Source organism: Mus musculus, chromosome 1, assembly GCF_000001635.26.
Source record: "Mus musculus strain C57BL/6J chromosome 1, GRCm38.p6 C57BL/6J".
NCBI classification, from domain to species: domain Eukaryota; kingdom Metazoa; phylum Chordata; class Mammalia; order Rodentia; family Muridae; genus Mus; species Mus musculus.
In genome coordinates this window covers 163,384,229-163,404,827 of record NC_000067.6, presented here as the reverse complement: position 1 = coordinate 163,404,827, position 20,599 = coordinate 163,384,229, and the positions used below count along the sequence as shown (strand labels likewise).

At 39.9% G+C, this 20,599-nt stretch overlaps 1 protein-coding gene and 1 non-coding gene across 4 annotated transcripts; one reads left to right on the top strand and one right to left on the bottom strand.

Annotated features, from left to right (window-relative positions):
- The first annotated feature begins 1,158 nt into the window (after window positions 1-1,158).
- Window positions 1,159-19,925, top strand: Gorab (golgin, RAB6-interacting). Of its 3 annotated transcripts, NR_132627.1 has the most exons (6): window positions 1,159-1,305; window positions 7,659-8,020; window positions 10,136-10,237; window positions 11,102-11,239; window positions 12,278-12,418; window positions 18,131-19,925. NR_132627.1 is itself a non-coding variant. In NM_178883.6 (5 exons), exons 1-5 carry the CDS (start codon window positions 1,245-1,247, stop codon window positions 18,573-18,575), a joined length of 1,107 nt encoding a protein of 368 aa, NP_849214.2. In that variant the 5' UTR covers window positions 1,159-1,244; the 3' UTR covers window positions 18,576-19,925. The 3 variants fall into 3 exon arrangements, 2 of the variants coding, with proteins under 2 accessions (NP_849214.2, NP_001300667.1); NM_178883.6 differs by lacking the exon at window positions 11,102-11,239 and having other exon boundaries at window positions 7,659-8,016; NM_001313738.1 differs by lacking the exon at window positions 11,102-11,239.
- On the bottom strand, window positions 2,426-2,545 carry Gm24940. The gene has a single exon (XR_003949314.1). It is a non-coding gene; the product is annotated as a U6atac minor spliceosomal RNA (small nuclear RNA).
- Window positions 19,926-20,599: the final 674 nt, after the last annotated feature.

The window sequence follows — 20,599 nt, the reverse complement described above, 5'->3', positions numbered from 1 at the left end:
TGTTGTTGAGTCACTAGTAAATGGTTATTGTGTGCAGAGGGCAAGCTGAATCCACTACCAGATTGTGACTAATACATTCTATTCTGGAGTTAATGTATATCTGTTTACACATTTAGTCTATGTTCAAAACTTGAACGAAACTAATCCTTTTGGATGGTATTTTGCCTTTCAAATATATTGAAAATAAACTCATCTTTAAGATAAGCATGTGTGGCATCCTTGAATTTTGGAAAACCTGTTACATTTCAAAGTTCAAAGATTACAAGAAAGATGTCAAACTTTTTTCTGATACTTATATAACTGAACTGCTCATTTCAATTGCTGGTGTCATATTTTATTTTCCAGTATACTCCTTTACTTCAACTTGATTAAAAATATTGACTCTCGAGTCGAAAATTAATATTCTTTAAAAAAATTTTCAATGTAGCCAATGTAATGTTTTCAGTTGTTTTTAGTAAAAATAATGAAAAAAAGAAATGGTTTAAAAAACGCTGACCTACACATACATGGACAAGCTTTGCATCTTCTAATTTTCTAAACTCTGCTTAAAACGGAGAAATGGAAGCTCAAGAAGATAGCTTTAGACAAAAGAAAAAAAAATCACCATTTAGGACTTGAGTGTGGTGTGTTGAGGGACTTCTATAGGCAGGAGGAGACCAGCAAAATATCTTGGCATAAGGATTAGGTTCTTAGACTCATTCATCATAGAAACAAGAAATCGAAATCTGCTAGATGTTATTGTCTAGAAGTGAACTGGCCAATGCTTAAATCTCAACCCTACACCCTGTTTCTCCATGACTTAGAACCTACAAGCCAAGGATGCTCCGGTACCGCCCACCTCCCAGGCAATACAGGCTCCGCCCAGCTAGTCAGGCAGTTCCGACCTGTAGGCCTCCTCTGTCACTGCCGCTCTACCTGTTTTCCTCAACCCTTCCTCATATTCCCATAACCCCCACTTCCCCCCAAAGATATAAAGCAAGAAGAACTGGAACGTGTAGCAGAGGCCTGTGAGTGGAAGCGAAGGCCGTGCTTTTGTAGTCCACCGAGTCAGGCTTTCAGGCATCGCTCGGGGCAGCCCCACAGGTACCGGGTCCCTGAATGCAGAGGGAGGCCTAGCGCCACAGTTCGGCACGCTGATTGGCTGTTCGCCGCGCCACTGAAGGAACCCGGATGTGCCTGTGGAGCTGTGTTGGCAGTCTGCGCGCGGAGATTTGGGCACTCTTTGGGTGCCCAGGGCTAGGCGGATGGCTCAGGATTGGGCGGGCTTCTCTGAGGAAGAGCTGAGGAGACTAAAGCAGAATAAAGGTAAGGTGTACTTGCGCGCGGGTGTGGAGTCTCGAGTCTGAAGGACAGGAGGCCGTCTTAGTGGGCGAGGGGGCGTGGGGGCTGGAACTCCAAGTTGGGGGACAGGGGTGGTGGGATTCCCTAGGTGTCTTTGCTGCAGAGGCCAGAGGGACGGCCCAGGGGTTTCTCTTTTAGCATCTGTTTTCTGATGATTTGATGTTTTCCTGTAAAAAGGAATGAGGTTAGGAAGAGAAAGCGAAGCCACCACCTGAATGGCCCCTAAGGGAGGCTTTTAACCCAAACCAATGGTTGTAAACTTGGGTTCAGGGTGAATGAAGACTAATACTGCATATACAGCATCATAATTGTGAACTTATAAAACCAGATATTTGGGAAAGGTGTCATGAGAGTGAATCAACGCAGAAGAAGTGGTATTTATGATCCATCCGCATTGCCTTTACTTCTGGCTACCAGATGAGTTTGCATTTCTTTCCAGTTCTTGGGAGTCAGCAAACTAAAAGGACTTTTCGAGAGGTTAGATTTGAAGTGCGTGTGTGTATTTGTGTGTACATGCACAGTGCACTTACATGTCTGTCTCTTCTGCCTTCAGGGACAGTGGAAATCTGCTGCCCCGGATGGGGCGGGGGGCTTTCTGGAATAATTATAGATCACTGTATGGGCTTGCGATAACGCTGCTTCTGATTTATTAAGTTTTCCAGTACTTGGTAGGAAAGGATGTAAAATGCTCTTGACCTGTGATTGCAATTTCACAAAAATGTCTGTGGTAGGCTTGGAAATGCCCATCACTTCTGTGAGAACTTTGTGCCACTCTTGGCAACATTTTAAAAAGTACCTTAAGGATAAAATTAAATTCTTCCATGTCTATAGTTTGTGAGATATCTGGATATGTCTTGGGTACTTGGAATATTTAGCCTAGATATGTGAATTATCTAGGACTGACAGGTGCAGAAGGAAGTAAATTACTAACATGGGGTCAATGTGGGGAAGACTGGACTGGCTGATCTTTCTTAGTACTGTCATGGAATTATCATGTCAGATGTGTTCCAACTGATTCTGTCCAGCTGGCTGTTTTCAGGTTCTTTCCTTCTGTAACTCATTCTCCATTCATATACCTATATGTACAAATGCAGGCACCTAGATCTGATCTGACTCAGTTCTCAGTATTTGAATCAGGTGTGTTGTCTGGTCCAGGGGCCTCTTCCGTCCTTGTCATGGGGAATGCTAACCTGCCATGAAGCACAACGTCTGCCTTAGAGATGTCAAAAGTAGCAGGACATCTTTGCCCTTAGAGACCTTGTAGATTCATGAGACAGACAGTACAATAAGGTGGTAGCCATAGAGCAAGTTCACGCTGAGGATTTAATGGACACTGGGGACATTTCATGGAGGTTGAATCTTGGCTTTAGCTTGATTTGACAAAGGTTTAATGTAGGACTCCAATATGTTTGTTATCTAAAAAGTATATTTTAACTGTTTAATTTGGATTTGGTTAGAAGGTGATGAGAACCTAAACTTTAAGGCCCGTCACTTGGTCATGAAACGCTAGACTGTGGGTATAAAATCACTCATCTATGACATCTGTAAGAACAGAAGTATCTTCCAGTTTTTATGTAGCCATAGTGGAACACAGTGATCAGAACAAAAATACCAAGTCTCCTTGGTTTCCCATTTTTAAAGCTGCAGAAATCGAGTCCTCCTCGCAGCTGTTAAGAATGCAGTTAAATAATCTAGGAAGATGGGATCTGTTGCCAGCCAAAATAAGTACAGGGTGCTTTTGAGACACTCGAATGCATAAATGCATGTGCAGTCAAGAATGTTCTTAGCCACCTTGTTTATAATATCCAAAAGTTAGAGACAAACGAGTTGTTTGCTAGCAGATGAGAGGATACATAATATGTGTTAGATCTATTGGTGGGACTCTATTAATCGCTAGTCACATTCATTAATAATGAATTTGTATAAATTACATGAATATTTGCAAAAGCAAGTTGTGGCTGAGTAGATAATAGTCTAAAAGAGTTTATATATGAACAAAATTAGGGAAAGCAGGTGCATTTTGAGAGTAGCTGAAGAATATCAAAGGAGTGAAGCAGAATTGGTAGAGAGGCAAGGGAGTGTGATGGGAGGGGTAAGTCTATACAGAAGCACCGCTAATTAATATATTAGGCAAAAGCAGTTTTAATTGAAGCAATAAAAAAACCTTTAAAACAGCCAGTTGTTTAAAGTAATGAAGGTTTATGTTTCAGTCTAGTGTCACGTGTAGCATGGGTTGCCAGTGAAGCTGATACAGTCATTCCATATAATCTTCTGATGCTGTCACATGACAGTCATTTTGGTAGGAAGAAGAGAAGATTGGAATTAGAACATTGGCAATTAAATGCTTTCACTAGCAAATAACTTTAATAAAAGTAAGTGATATAATTTTTGGAACTGGAAACATTTGTATATTACTGAAATGGTGTTACAGGGAGGGAGTATGTCAGCTGCAGTCATTGACATCTTAAACTGAATTATTTTCAGTAGTACAGGTTGGAAGAGTGTATGGCATACATATACACAAATATATGCCAAACATATACACAAATATGTATGATGTATGTATGTACATACACATGATCTGAGGCTGATTTCATATGTAAAAAATGGAAGAATGCAGTGCAAACATGCTGTTAGTTTTAAGATAGTTATTTCTATGTGTCCTTTATTTTTTTTATGATTCACTTATTTATTGTATGGGCCCCTTGGCCATAGCATGGGCTTGGCAGTCAGAGGCTATCTTGTAGAAGTCATTTCACTCCTTCTGCAACATGAGCCCAAGGGATCAGAACTCAGGTCTTCAGGCTTGGTGACAAGTGCCTATACCTGCTCATTCCTGTCACCCACTGCTTTTATTATTGGCATTAGGAGTCTCTTTGTTTTATTTAGTAATTACCTTGCTATTAACATTTTATGCAATAGTTTTTAAACAGTTTTACCAAATTTCAAAGCATTGGATTTTTATTAGAATTGCATTGAATCTTTAGATCAGTTTGGAGCTAACAACATCATGTAACTAACACTACTAGGAAGGCTGCATGTGCTTCCATTTATTTAGGCCATCTGTAATGACATGTTACAAATTTTAGAATTTTTCACTCCTACAAATTTTAAATGTTTTCTGTTTTTAGATTTTTCTTCCATAGATATATGACCATTTCTGGTATTGAAATATTTCTCTTTAATTATCATTCTCTTATAGAGTAATATGTGAATAGCAAAGAAATAATAGATATTTCAAAGGAAAGGAGTATGAGTAGATGCTAGCCATCAACAAGAAGCAGAGCATTAGAAATCAGAAGGGCAGTGAGGTACCACCTTGTGCTCTTGTGTTTGCCAAAGCTAAAACATTAAACAAAACAATGCCATGTATTAAAATGGATTCTTACACATTGCTGGACAAAGTGTGTTTTGGAAAGCACTTTAACATCTAGTATTATACTTTATCATCCATTAGTTTGTGGGTAATATAGAAGGCACAATTTAGAACATAAGGGGATGTAACAGCCAGGTTCACAGAAGTAAATATAAAAACAACCTCAGTGTCCCCAGGGGAAGATGATAGGGAAACTCTGGTTTGTCACTCTGAGGGATGTGACTCAGCATTGGAAATGCATGACTGTAATAGTGTCTAATGATATGGACGCTGAGGAAGAAATGCTTGCTTGTGCAGTACACTTTTGATGAAATTAATACTTTTTAGACTTATTTGTAGCCCAATAAGGAAATGATCAATACATAATTTAGATGATACTGGAGACAGGGGTCAAAGAGGATGTAAGTATGAGACACACAGTAGATCTCACACACATAGTGTATTGGCTAAATTACACACACATGACAAATTCCCCACTTAGCAGTTACGAGCTCTCACTGACCTTCCAGTGGATGTGGGTTCAGTTCCCAGCTCGCAGCCTTAAGTAAACTACAGTTCCTTGGGATCTGATGTTCCCTTCCGGCCTCTGAGGTCACGACATACATGCTGTACTTACATGCAAGCAAAACACTCATATACATAAAAATCTCCTTTTAAATTATTTAACTTTTTGGGGGTTTTCCCCTCCTTGCTTTTGATTATCCAGTTTTTAAAATGTTAATAGTAATGATAATCATCAGTAATGTTTACAAAACTAACATCTGCTTGTTGGCCTCTGATATCTGGATCCGAAGATTGGACCCAGAGTGTCATAATGGTTCTTCCCCTCTGAGCTGTATCGTCAGCCTGGCTTTTAGCTGGAACGTGCCACTGCAGATTAAGAGTCACTTTCCACTGTAGCCTAATCTAGGTTTTGATGATTGTTGCAGTTCCCTGTATGTAAAACCACATGCAATTCATATAAATCTGCCACTTAGGAGCTGGAGCCAGAGCTGCGTGGTTGAGCACTTGTCTGGCATGTGAAAGGTTGGGTTCAGTCCAACACCACAGAATAAATAAAGAAGTAAGTAAATAAGGAAAAATAGAAATAATTTTTAAGTGCCTGCTTTTAATTGTGATAATGAGTGTCTGGCTGTATTGACCTAAATTGCTTTAATGACAGCAGCTGACTAGAAGCTACTGTGGCTAGTTCTCCTTGTACTGGATTTATGCTCCTCGGTCGGCCCTAAGTTTCCAGAACATAGCACTTAACCAGTGTGTTCTGTTTTCACAGTCCTGATTTGTATATTGATTGCTAGTGGAAAATATATCATCCTATATAAAAAGTAAATATAAAGTAAAATAGACATAGTTGAGTTACAAAGGAACTACTGATTATTCAGTTAGTGTTTTCAGTTGGAGCCTAAATCAGTCTCAGTGACGTTTTCGACGTTGCTAATAAGAACAATAACCAACAGTAATCTTTATCAGAGAGGAGGGCACTTTGTATTTTCTTCGAAAGTCCATGGCTTAGTTATTTTTCTTGTGGCTGTAATAAAATACACTGAAAAAAAACCCTTAAGGGAAAAGGATTTATGGCTCACAGTTGGAGAGTACTGGCCGTCATGATGGAGAAGTCCTAGAGGCAGAAGCTTGGAGTGATTGGTTGTAGCACATCTTCATTCTGAAAGCAGAGAACAATGAATGCCTGTGTTCAACTCACTTTCTCCCCAGGGAACAGCGTCACACAGTGGGTGGGTTTTCCACCCTAGTTAACCTAATCAATAATCCCCCTCATACATGCCTATAGGTCTGTCTCCCGGTAATTCCTAATCTCGTCAAGTTGATGATTCAGATTAACCGACACAGGACACAATTTTTGATATTATCTCCGTCTTTTTAAAAAACCATTTTCCATGCATATCTCACTCTTTCCTTGTCTCTATTGGTTAAGTCCAGCAGATAGTTCAGTTCACACCTGGAATGACAGGTGTTGAGTCCAACAAACAAGTTTGAAGCAAAGCTGGTGATTCAAAGTTTCAGCTTTATTTTGCAAAGTTTAAATTAATAAACTTTGTACTTCAACAGTAGGTCAGTGTGTAGAATTTAAGCATCACACTTGAAAAGTCTTTGGTTGGTTAGATTTTGTTTTCTTGCTGTGCTGAGGATTGAACTAGGGCCTTGCTAGGCAAATGATGCACCACTGTGTGACATGCCCAGCCTTAAAAGTCCTGTTTGAGTTGCTCACTAGTAAGGACTCATAACTTTATACTGTGTATTATGAGAGTGAAATTCCCTATATATTTGCCCTAAGAGTTTAATCTTAATATAAATAGTTCCCAAAGGAGCATCATTTGTGTTTAAAAGAACAACATCCCTGTGATTGTTTTATCTTCCTCTGTTGCTTGTTTCAGGCTGCTGTTAAAATTAGCTTGAATGCATTGATTAGAACTTACCCAGTGTTTGGTGAATGAACATGTCTTTGCTAGATCTCTGTAAGCTAAAGCAGTATGGAAATAAGTAGCAATGCTGGAAGTAGCATTGAATCCAAGGGAAGGGTGTCACCTGTGAGAACCAGCCACTGTTGTTTCTGTAGAACAGAAAAAGCTTGAATCAATCCAACAAGTCAGTTGGCAAATTAGTTTCATCAAAATTAGTCAGTTCTTTCATAGACCTCAAGTCAAAATGAAAACTTTGCCTTGAGTCCTTGGGCCTGTTTCAATGAAGTATATTTCCTATAAAGATGAACTGGGAACAAGAATGGGTTTTGTTAAATATTAATAGTGTGATATAAGAACTGTTGCACCCAGGAAAATGGCTGACTTTTCCTGGGCTTTCAAGATGGATGGGAGGAAGGGGCCCTTAGAATTGCAAAAATTTAATGCCACTACTTTATGTTTTTAGAGAAATGGTCATTATTTGTTGTTCAGCAAGGACACTTCATTTGTTCTCTTTTATGTAGATCCATTTGAACCTCAGCGTCGAATTCCTGTGAAGAAAACTCGACAACAGCTTCAGCGTGAAAAAGCCCTTCTAGAGCAGAGCCAAAAGCTTGGCCTCCAAGATGGGTCAGCCTCATTGCTTCCAGAGCAGCTGCTCTCTGCACCCAAACAGAGAGCTAACAGTCAAAAGCCACGCTCTCCTTCCCCTGTGGCCCCCAGTCCCCTCACACCCACCTCTTCCTCTGGCGATGGAAAGCTACCTGGTGTTGGAAGTCAGCCCCAAGAACCAGGACTTGAGAATTCCCACCATGGTCACAAAAGTGCCGAGGTTCGAGCTCCAAAGCCAGATTGCAAAGTGGAGAAAAAGAAAATGGAATTGTTAGTAAGTCTATAAGACTTTTCATCTTTTTTCCTCCAGGGACTTGGAAAATATATAGTTAGTTGATTTTTTTCCTAGAATCTACCACCTAAATATATTAGGAGCTAAATATTTTATCATACATGCTTATTGTTTTCACCTTATAGAGGCATTATTTAGGACTTAGAGAAGCTACTGTTTGCTTAACACTAGACACATGCCACATTCCACTAAGGCTAGCACGTGGGCTAAGGAAGAAGCTGTCAAGTCTGGAGACCACAGTGACCTACATAGTGAGTACTGGGTTGAGCTGAGAAGTATAGCAAGAGCGTTCTCAAGTTTAACACGTACACACACTTGCATACATTAACACCTACACACACGCGCGCACACACACACACACACACACACACAAGCACACACGCAAACACAAACTCCCGTGCACACATACACATGTAGAGGAGTTGAGAAATATCTTCCTAAAGCTAGCACACATAGCCAGTAAGTAACAGAGTTGAGATATCTTTGTATTAGAACCTATATAGTTTAGCTCTACCCATATGGAAATTTCCATTTTCTAACTTGTAAATTCTTAGTAATGGAAAGGAAAGATAGCATTTGTTTTTGTTTTTCTGAATTTTTTCAAAGTGTCTTTGTGTTTTTTCCAATATTAGACAGTATTCCTCATCTCTGTTGGCCCAGCTTTTGTGTCATGAGAGTTCTGTCTACCAGAGTCTGATGACAGATTCATTTTAATGAGATATAAAATCGCATGAGTTGTTTGTTTGCTTGGTTTTTGTTTTTACAACAGAACCTCAGTATATCTCAGGAAGACTTGGAAATTGTGATGAGATGTCAGTAGGAAGAAAATCATTGGGTTTTAGATACTTTGGGACATCCATAGGAGACATTAATTTGAGGAAACATTGATTTTAAAAACTAAGAATCCTGAAATGATAAGCTTGGGATAGGAGAGCTATATCCTGCAGTGTTCTATGATGGCATCTCAATTTTCTGAGAGAGGGAAATGCTGAAGAATAGTAGTGAAGTAAAAGAGAGCGAGGATAAAGGGGAGCCTGCGTCCTGGTGTAGCATAGGACCAGAGCCCCAAGAGGAAAATATCCTGGTCAAAGTGGATTAGAGAAATGACAGGTGTCTGTACAGTTTGGGAGAGGGAACCAGGTGAAGTGGGCCTGAAGTGCCTGTGGAGTGGAAACTGAGAAAAGGCCGATGCTGACCCTGCTGGAGACTGTAGTAAAAGAAAGAAAGGGCAGGGTTAGAAGCGAAGGACACTGGATGCGCTGGACAAACACCAACAGGAGGAAGAAAGAGCATCGCTGTGACCTCTTTCAGTTGATAGCTTTATGCCTATTGAAGTGTGCATGCACCTTTCTCAGAAGCGGACATGATAGGAGATACAGTCCATGTTTGAAGTTCTTGACTTTCTGTTTTTGTGTATTCCACTTGCCTTTAGCTCAAACAACTGCTCACTTAAAATTAAGAGTTGGAGATAAGGACTCATCTGTATTATACATCCATACATGTGTATGTAACAATGAAGGCTATCAACTTGAAGGGGGGTCATGGGAGGGGTGGAGAGAGGAAAGGCAAGGGCAAAGTGACATAATTCTGTTTCAATTAAAAACCTGTGTTAACCTTTTGTTAATTTGGAGAGTAATGAGCAGAATGAAAGAAAATATAAGAAACAGACTGGCTGTTATGTTAAGATGTTGAGGGAGTCTAGACTTTTCATAAAGAAAATTCTAGAAGGCAAAACATGACATCCTACCAATATACTTTGACTTCCATTTTACGTATGTTATTATCCATGCACACATTTCTTTGTACTCCTAAAAGAATGTCACAGTACTTGGGCTTCTAGTTTGTGGGTTCCTAGATTATACACATATATAGATTTCAAAGGTCCAATTTACGAAAGCCTCTTTACTTCAGACTGTGTTCTTTGTTCGTATTAGAACAGAATAATGAACTGCAGATGGGTTTCTTTTAAGGGAATTTTTGAAAGAAAATATATGTAATCTGGCTGATTAAATTTTATGCCTAGGAGACAGACTGGGAAGGTGTGGGGTTGGGTAACAGTCTTTTTCATAAATTCACTTTGTGCCTTTTTTTTTTCAGGCAAGAGAAATCTCGTTGGGAAGTCCTCCAACAAGAACAGCGACTAATGGAAGAGAAAAATAAACGTAAGAAAGCCCTTTTGGCTCAAGCCATTGCGGAAAGGTGAGGCCTCCAGATCAGGGGCTTGTGACCCACAGACATCTCTGTAGAGCTCGTGTTTGTTCTTCCATGCCTTACCCAGTAAACTGAGACATGCACTGCAGCTAAGACAAAGTGTGCTTCAGTGATACTGACACTTTTTTTTTTTTAAGTAATGCATCACTTGGGTGTCAGCTGCAGGTGAATGGTTGGCCTCAGTGTTAACCGTCTGTTAACATGCAGTCACGGGGCAGCAGAAGTAGGTATTGGTGTGCATGAGCGAGCAGCAAACGCAGGTTTTCATTTGGATGTGTTAGCATCAGGCATGTAGAGGGACAAGCGCAGTCTGGGGCAGCCAACACTGTTGGAAACCTTGCTTGCATTTCTTACATCATTTACTGTGTTTCACTGGTGCCTGGGCGGCCACCATCTGCCCTGTGTGAGGTTTGATTTTATCTCTTCTCATGTGCTATGCCATACTGCCCCAGCTGCAGCATTCCCCGTGGAAGCCGTTCTTCCCAGCAGCCTCTGCTGCCTTCCTGTGCTTTGCCTGTTACTTCCTATTCTCCTGTGTCCTTAAGGTGTGTCAGTGAAGTAGTGATTGAACTGAATTCGAGCAAATATTCATGACATTTTGCTTTTAAAGTCCTCCAGAAAGGAGTGGTGGAACCTACCTTCTCTGCCAGCATTCCCAATAGGGAATTCCCAAACAGGAAGATTGTTTGAAGTTTAAGGTCAACCTAGGCTGCACATGGATACAGCAATACCCTGTGTTAAACTGGTGTTGCTTGAGGCTTGAGTTGATGTAAGGGCAGAAATGGTGAGAGGGAGATGTGTAGATAACTCAGAGAGAGGAACATTTGGTAAAGATTTTTTTTTCCCTTCTAGAACAACTTCTCATGAAGCATAATAAAGATACAACTCACAGGCTGGCTTATATTTCAAGCATAATAAAGATACAACTCACAGGCTGGCTTATATTTCAAGAAAAGAACGAAATTAATAATACCATCTTTTTCCCTACAAGTAATTATACTTTTTAAAGAATTCTCTTAGTCTTTACTAAGAGTAGAGACTGTTTATTGGGGATTTTACAAATGAATGTAGGTGTATTCAACTTGCTGTAGTGGTACATACCTATAATCCTGGTACTTAGAAGGTAGAGGCAAAAAAGTGTGAGTGCAAAGCCAGCCTTGGCCACATTGTCCCCTATCTTACCAAGAGTGTATAGATTCCATACTTCTCTGCTGTTGATTTAAGACGGAATAACACAGATAGAGACAGCAATGTAGGGAAGTGCAACAGGATTATATTACTAATAGTGGATAATGAAGTACTTAAGGAAGACCTCTACTGGTTAGTGAGTGTGGGCAGAAAGGGCAGATCTGTACCTAATGCAGAGAAAGTCAAGAGTGTAAGATGCACTGTTTGCTGTCACTCGGGGAGGTTCTACTCCCTAGAGAATTTGTGTGAAATTTTGAAGTGAACAGATTAGGTTTGCTTCTCCATTTATTACTCTGATTCTGGTGTGTGTGTGTGTGTGTGTGTGTGTGTGTGTGTGTGTACACTTGGGTGATTGAATAATAATAATATATGATTGAATCAGGTGTGCTTTTCAACGGAAAAGAGTGTCTGAGTCCATGAGTAATTATATATACAGTCTTCCAAGGAAACAAGTAGAGCCTGAAGAAATTGAAAGCACGGATGTTTTTATACAAGGAGATGTGATGTCGTTAGACTGTGTCTTCATGCCCAGTGCTGGTGGAAGATGAAATGGACTTAGGAAGGAGAGTAAAAAAGGAATGGTGACATGTCCTTTTAGGACTTCTATATAAAGATCTTAGTTTGTCCTTTGTTCATGAAAATAGTATATACCATTAGGAAGTTTAATAAAACAAGGAGCACAGGGCATTATTTTGTCTCAATTCTGATTTTCTTTCTAATTTTTGAAAAGAATGTCATGAACTATAATTATATACACAGTTACCATTCTTTTTCATTTATATCATGTATGGAAATGTGATCTTAAAGTGTTTTCTCCAACTCACATTCCTGGATTTCCAGATCTAAGAAGACCCAAGCAGAGACCATAAAACTAAAGAGGATCCAGAAGGAGTTGCAGGCCTTAGACGACATGGTGTCAGCTGACATTGGCATCCTCAGGAACAGAATCGACCAGGCCAGCCTGGAGTATTCCTACGCACGGTGAGTGGATGAGAGGGCTCAGCAGTCAGCCTTAGGTCATCCACTGCTGACTATGCCCGTGGGCTTTATGGATATTACAGGAAAGTCTCATGAGAATGCCAGCAGTAATGTGCTAACTCAAGTGGCCACCTGTCCTATAGCTTACCCTCCTGGAATTCCTGTTTTAACACTCCCTGAATTACTTATCTTCATTTTAGTGTTTGCTCATTAACCTTCAGCTCATAAACATTGGAGACCCTGAGTACTTCAGGGTCTGGCAGATTATATACCCGATCAACTTGCTGCAGAACTCTATGATCCTAACACCTAGTCTCTGCTCTTTCTATTAAAGTTTTGACTCTTTGATATTGCCTTTATGGAATTGGAGCCAAATTCTGACTTTGTTTTTTTATCAAAAAACCTATATTTATTTTGAAAAGGCTGTTGAATATAAGCTAGGAATGGTGGTACATGTATATATTCCCAGCACTCAAGAGGCTGAGGCAGGAGGATCAATTCAAGTTCAAGGCCAGCCTGGGGTACAAAGTGAGATTCTGTCTATGAGTAAAAAGGGAAACTACTGTGGTTGATATTTTCTTTAAGAACTCTAAGAACTGTGAGGTTTCGTTTTTCTTGTTTGGTTATACTTTGTACGAAGTGGTCTGCTATCCTGTGCTTCCCTGGCTTTCAACTGTTGGCATTTTTAATAAAGGAAAAAAGCATTGTGGAATATTTTTAAAATGAATAAGCACATGTAAAGAATTACATGGGCTTTGCAAACAGATAAAAGGGCAAAAAAAATGGGCCAATTTCAGGGTTCTCAGTCCCTGTAACATCGCTTTAATCATTGCGTTTGTCTTTTCTTCGAAAGGGAATGCTGTGCTAATGACTCAGCCTTGTATCTTTCCCTGTAACGCTAGAAATCAATCAGAATGCCTCATTAGTCTCGGGGAAACCACAGCCTCAGAATGTTTATATAACAATTTAATAAAGCGGAAATGCTTGGTGATAGTTTTAATTCACTGTTTAGTATTTAAAAGAAGCCTGTGGTTGTCCTGTGACTTGGGTAATTGTTGTTTGCTTATATGCTATAAGAAACAATGTGTTGCCTTTATTAGTGGACAATCTAAATTACTACCATCAGGAGCTGATAACCAGAAGTTCCCAATTTCTGTTACTGTTTTCAGGAGGTGACTAGAATTTCATTACAAGTAAACTCAGCCTTAACTTTGAGCACATCTTTTTCTCTGTAACTGAGCTGCCAGGGGTCATTTCACACCACTCTAGCTTCTTGTCATAGTTGTGGGTCAGCAGGAAAAGCAAAGAGAGAGAGAATTATTGGTGTGTGTGTGTGTGTGTGTGTGTGTGTGTGTGTGTATGAATACATAAATGCAATCTGCTCAGTCTGTTACACTTCTCTTCTGAGCAGTTTACGGAAAGATGTCTTTTTTGGATTGGATATTAGCTAGGAAATGTTGGTTTTAGCTTTCAAAACCATAGAGAAAGTAAAACCACCAATTTTTATTGAAACTGCAGAGAATTCTTACACAGTGCTTCACATCATGTATATTTCTTTCATGTGTTTAATAATCTAAAGACATCATTTGCATGACTATGAATGGATGCCAGAGCTGCTGTGTGGGGCTCTTTCTCAAGGCTGAGCTCTGGAAGTAAATGGAAGAAGCCACAGACAGTCCTAACTAGAAGTAGGAGTGTGTCTGCTTCATTCTTAAGATTAACACACAGTCTTCTATATTTGTATTTGTGGTTATTGAGGAATTATAAATACTTGTAAGTGCTTCCTATTGAAATGATGGGTTGCATGTGGAAGTCACATTTCCTTTTTATCATGAGAGTGAAGGGATTCATGTGAGTGGGCTATTGTGCACACTGACACCTCACTTCCGTGATCAGTTTTCCTGCTCAGACTGCAGACTGTGACTCTGCATTGCTTCAGTTTCCTAGGACTACTAACAAACTACCAGAAGCTAGATGCCTTGGAACACCCGAAAGTTTTCAGCCTCTGTTTCTAGAATGAAGACTAGAAACCCAAAATAAATGTGTAAGCAGGTCATGATTTCTGAGACACCCTAAGGTCCCATTTCTTGCCTTTTCCAGCCTCTGATGTCCCTGAACTTGTGGCTACAGCTTCTGTCCTGTGTCTCGTGGTCACCTAGTCACAGAGTCACATGTTTCCTCCCGTCTCTACATTTCCCCTGCCCTCTGTTATCACAGGTTCCATGTGATAGTAGTTGGGATCCACTAGAGTTTAGAATACCTCCTCTTAAAGTCTTCAGTTACCTCTGTTCTTCTAGAAACTACCTTCTAAAGTTCCACGGATTCAAAATTAATATTTTGTGGCAGCTGCATTTTGGCTTGCAATCATATTTGAATTTGTCTAGCAGCATCGAAATGCCTTTCTCTGTCAATTCTCTCTATTTCCAACATATGCGATAAATTTAAAAATGTGTTCAGTTTTATTCAGAGAAAACTAAGAATGTTAAGATGACAGTATTACACATTCTTGAGACATAATGCGTGAACTAAGCACTCGGGAACTAACAGATGATAAGTTATTTGGTTATCACATCATTCCTGTTTTCTTGATATTTTACTTTTTATCATAGATAAGAGTGAAAACTTCCTGTAGTAATGGGGTAGCAAAGTGTTTCAAGATAGAGGGAGAGTATCTCTTAGATCTTGTTTCATTAACCAAGATTGCTCTGTTCCTAAGAAATTCTAAGAAAGGATATACGCCGTATGTTAATCTATACAGACAGTTGAACTTTTCAGGAAAAAGAGACCTGGAAACTAAAACAGGTCAGTGGAGCTCAGTGGTATAGAAAGGGTTAAGATTGAATTTTTTTTTTTAAACTTCAAAGATGCCAAGACCAAGAAACAGTTTCTAAAAACCTTTAAATAACATTAAATCACCCTATGTCCCCTTAAAATAACAAAACAATTCTGTAATTACATTCCCAGTTCAGTGTGCCTTACTGTCTAATGTATAATGATCTTATTATTCTCTTCCAGAGTACCCTTTCTACCCAGCATCAGTATGAGTGACAAGACTCTTAGGCTGATCATATAGTTTGTGAAACTAACCAATATTTTAAACAACAGTCACTCTGTAGGAGAATATATGTACTTCTTTTAGACCAAAAAGACTTTAAATAAATAAACAAATAGAGAGTTTTAAGTGATTTATCTGGGGTGAACCCAGATTAGTGGTAACCTAGGAACCTGATTGCAAATGTTAGTTTCAATTCAGTATTCATGAACCTAGTCTGTAAATCTCTACTGACTGGGGAGGCAGAGGTGAAGAGTTAGGGGTAGGAATAGACCTGGAGAGAAGGGAATGCGGGGGAAAGGCTAAAGTATTCATAGATCTATAATGTCAGAGCTCTACACTTACTGTGAAAACATTCAGAAGCAGGCTATGTGACCAAGTGTAGAAATAAAGAACTGATACCCAATAAAGTCCTTTCAGCGTGAGAAGTTACTGGAAAGCGATCTATTCATTCTTATGTTTATTAGGTAACAATAAAATAGAAGATGTATAATTAATGAACACTCTGTAAAATTTAAACCTATAAATATCAGACCCCTAAATTTCCTCTAACCATAGCTTTATATAATGTCACTACATGGCAATGAGGGGTTTTTTTGGTTTTTTTTTTTTGTTTTTTTTTTTCGTTGCTCCAGTTTTGGGGGTGCTGGGAAGGATTCTTGAACTGTTTGCACTGCAGAATCTCAGGCCATAAAGCTCTGTGACTCTGTCGCTGTCACTGTCTGACACAGACCCAAGGCTGGCCTCAGTAACTACAGAGTTACTCTACTCTACTGGTTTTTGGTCTTTGCATGACCTCTTTTCTCTAATCCCTCCTGCAGAAATTCAAGTACTTCACTCCAGATGTTGACCGTGTTGATACACCAAAGATTTATATCCATCCCAGGCCATTTCATTTACAGACCATCAACATTAAGAACTCCATTTAAACTGAGATGAACAAGGCCTTTCCATGCTCTCATTCTGAATATGGAGAGATTGGGTGGAATGAATCTGATGGAGAGCCAAAGCTGATAGCCATTTTGGCCCGTGAGTGTGAAGGAGAGCTCAGGTAGAAAGGGTGTGGCTTCTTAGCATTGAGAACAGCCTGTGAGCCTGGTGACGTTTCTGTAATACTGCTCCTTGTAGCCTGAAACGTATTTGTCTCTCCCTTAGCTAGCTTGTCGAGATAACTATGCATCTAAAGACAAAAAGGTATACAGAATGGACGGTTGAGAACAGATCTGAGCTTTCAGTTCTCTACAGTCAAAGCCTTTATAATTTACAGTGTGTCCTTTCAAGATAGAGTCTCTTCCATCAGGAGGTTTAGTTCTTTCTTATTCTCTGTAAATTATACTTAAAGCTGCATGTTAGAATTAGTGAAGTTAAAGACACCATCAAACTGGTAAACTAACAGGGCCTTCATAAATATTAGTGATAATTAAATTGAACTAGTTGATAAATTGGAATTTCCTTTCTTTCGGGAGAGGAAGAAACCTACTTTTTTTCTAAAGAAAAGTAACTATGTAGAAAGTGAGGACGTGATAACCTTACTGTTTATAGCCATCTAATGCAAGGGGTTGGGGGACACAGGGTGGCTTCTCCCTAAAGTTACGTTACTTCACAAGAGACTGGCATTGCCCATCTACAGAGCTTATACCTCTGCAGATACATAAAATGGAGTTCCTTTTCTCCCCTCCCCTCTCCTCCCCTCCTCTCCCCTCCCCTTCTCTCCCCTCCTTTCTCCTCCCCTTCTCTTCCCTTTTGCTCCTTGTATATGTTAAGCAAGTACTCTGCCATTGAGCTGTTGTCTCAGCCTATAAAAGTCTTTTATATGTAACAGTAGTCTGTTGTTTGTTATATGGAATTTAGCCTAGAGATTTTCAACTACGAGTACTTGTGATGTTGGCAATGTCTAAAGAGATGTTTTGGGTGTTATAGCTTAATGTATGGTGGTACTAATGGATAACACAGCAATGCTGTTCAGCATCCTACAACCAGTGAGACAGCTCCTCATAAGAGAATTCTGTGGTCCAAATTATCAGTGTGGACTCTAAGGAGCCCTGCCTAACTGACCCTGGCCTTGCGGTTTCTATTCTTTGTATTCACTTCTCGCTCTACTTGGTATCATTTAGTTGACCATGCTCTTTGTGTTCACTTCTTATTAAATATTTCTCTCTCAGACCATTATTAAGAGACATGAATTTCCTATTTTCTTCACCTCTTGGTTTGACTCATGAATTTAACCAACCTTGTATTTTGAGTAACTTGTATTAGCTGTCTTGTGCTAGCTCCTGTGAGCAGGCTCTGGGTTTTCAGTGGTGTCACACAAGTATCTTGAAATTAGCCAGAGTGGCAGTGTTTATAGTATTGCCTGGCAAGTGCCACAGAGCTGAGCTCTCTGCTTTCCTCATCTCCCTAGAAGATGTCTAACCTACATCAAATGAACTCTTTTGGCCTGCTGTCACTCAAGTATAGCAGAATCATTGGCAGTAAATTTATTTCAAATAATAATGTTGTAATAGTAGCCTTCTAGCCTAGCTTTCCCTAGGTGGTGTTGGCAATTGTTAAAGTATCACTTCTATAGCGTCATTGCATTGCATTTCGCATTTTGAGTTTGTTTCAGACCCTGGGGAAGCTTCATAACTGAGAATGGATGAACTGATGCTTGTCTGTCCTTATAGGAAGCGCTTTGATAGAGCTGAAGCTGAGTACATTACAGCAAAGCTGGATTTACAGCGCAAAACCGAGACGAAAGAGCAGCTCACCGAACACCTCTGCACCATCATCCAGCAGAACGAGCTCCGAAAGGCCAAGAAGCTGGAGGAGCTGATGCAGCAGCTGGACGTGCAGGCTGATGAGGAGGCTTTGCAACTCGAGGTGGAGGTTGAACAGTTGCTTCGGGAACAGGAAGCAGAGGCAGCCAAACAAATGGCTTCTGTAGAGAGGCTGTGTCCGCCTGATGGCGAGAGTGTGTCTTCAGAACTGGCTGAAGAGAACAATGAGCCTCAAAAGCAAGCTCCTTCCCCAGAGACAGACAAGCCAGGCAAATGTTGCAGTAGCTCTCCCCATAGACTAGACTGCCCAGATCCAGGAGCCAAGAACTTTTCAGCTGCTGTGGCCACATGAGCGGCCAGTGTTTTTTCAGTTAATATCTCTGCGGTAAATTATAGCTTGTCTCTGATCAAACTTCTTTCAACTCATTTGTGTTTGAATCAATGCTTAGTGATAGTATGTTAGCATGTCAGATCATTCCAAAGTCAGAAGTAGTGACTGTTTCCTATCCAGGGAGTGTTGACCCCTCGAAGTTGGGGTTCCTTCAAGCCTTGTCACTGAGTTAGAATAGGTGACTCACAGGGTGGGAGTGCTCGGGGCCCTGGGTTTGACCTTCAACACTACAAGCACAGTGGTAGAAGAAAAACTACATGGCTTCTTAGCCCTTGGCCAAACTTAACTTGTGAGAGAACTGGGTTTGACCTTAAACACTACAAACCAAGCACAGTGGTAGAAGAAAAACTACATGACTTCTTAGTCCTTGGCCAAACTTAACTTGTGAGAGAACACTGAGACTTTGTGGCCTTCTATGTAGTCATTAAAAAGACAACAATTCTTATATACAGAGAGAAGGAGAGAAAAAACGGGTTAACTTACCTACCCGGATGCTACTAGAGTGAGTAGACACAAGTTGGAAGACAACCTAAGCCAACATTATTTTCCCTTTACTTTGTCAGTAAATGGTTTCTCGTTCCCACCTGAATTGTGGCTAGTTGATCCACATCCATAGATAAGCTGTGAATGTGTGGCTTTACCTTTACTTTCTTCTGTTTTCCTTAATGAGTGGACAGGGAAACTTTAGACAATGAAAATGTTTCTAAAGTGACTCTGAGAGTGGCAAGTCTCATTGATTATCCAACAATGATGTATTCTCTCGCTGAAGCTCTGTAATGTGGATATTTATATGTCAGGTATTGCTTCTTCTGTCATGAAGCATTGAAATCGTTAAAGCACTCATTTTCTAATTGCTTTCATAGTTTGTCAATCACCTGTTCCCAAAAACTTGACTGGTGCATTGTGCTAGATTTGAATGTGTATAAATGTCTTAGTTTTGCCACAAATATTACCTTAAATTATCGATTTCTCAGAAATCACAAAAAATGAAAAATGTGTTTCATTCATAAAAAAGGAGCTGTATTTTAAAGGAGATAAAGACAGCTGTTTCCATAATACATTGTAGAAACGTTAGGGATGTCCTATTTTTAGACTATTGTCTAAGACATCTTCTGATAGTAAGGATGCTTTGTATTTTTTTCTATGATCTGAGCCACAAGTATAATTGTCCATTACTGATTTCTAAACACAAGCATTTATTTCCATAGTGTTGTTTTTATTTATGAATGAGACGCATACAAATTTAAAACTTCATTGCCCAATACAGTCTTATTTTTCTAAGGAATAAACAAGTCTGATAAGTTTACAGTATGGTCTGTCATTTAATATGGTCTTTCACACCATTTAATCTGTGTTAAATAGCATGTGTATGGAATCCCAGAATCCCAGAGAATCCCAGAAGAATTGTACTGTCTACTGCACCTAGCAGAGTTCTGTACTTCTGTTACAGTTTCTGCCTATTTCAACCCATAAAATTCACCGCATCCATCTACTAACAATTTTGTTTTCTAACTAGTCCCTCCCCTCCCCGTGTGTGTGTGTGTGTGTGTGTGTGTGTGTGTGTGTGTGTTGATGCTTTCAAATGTGTGCTATGAAAGTTCCACTGAAGCCATTATTTTGACAAAGCATTGTCTCACCAGCTTTCCTCGGGTGGTATCTAAATGCTCAGGTGATGATATAAGTGACAGAATTATATTGCAACAGTTTTATACAAAGGCAGCTGCAGCCCATGTGTGTAAGGCTCCAGAGCAAATGGGTGAGAACTGGAGGGTCCTGATGTGAGGACCATGTGCACTGACTTCCCCAGGATAGCCCTGGAACACATCCTTTAAACTGTGCCTCGTCAGCTTCGGTCGATTAAAACAAGTCCATTTTTGTGAAGGGAATTAGGCCCAAATTACTAACCATCATCCTGCTTGTCCCTGTTAGCAGGTAGTGTTTACCAGAGAGTTGTAAACTGCACTTACTGAAGAGCACAATCCTGT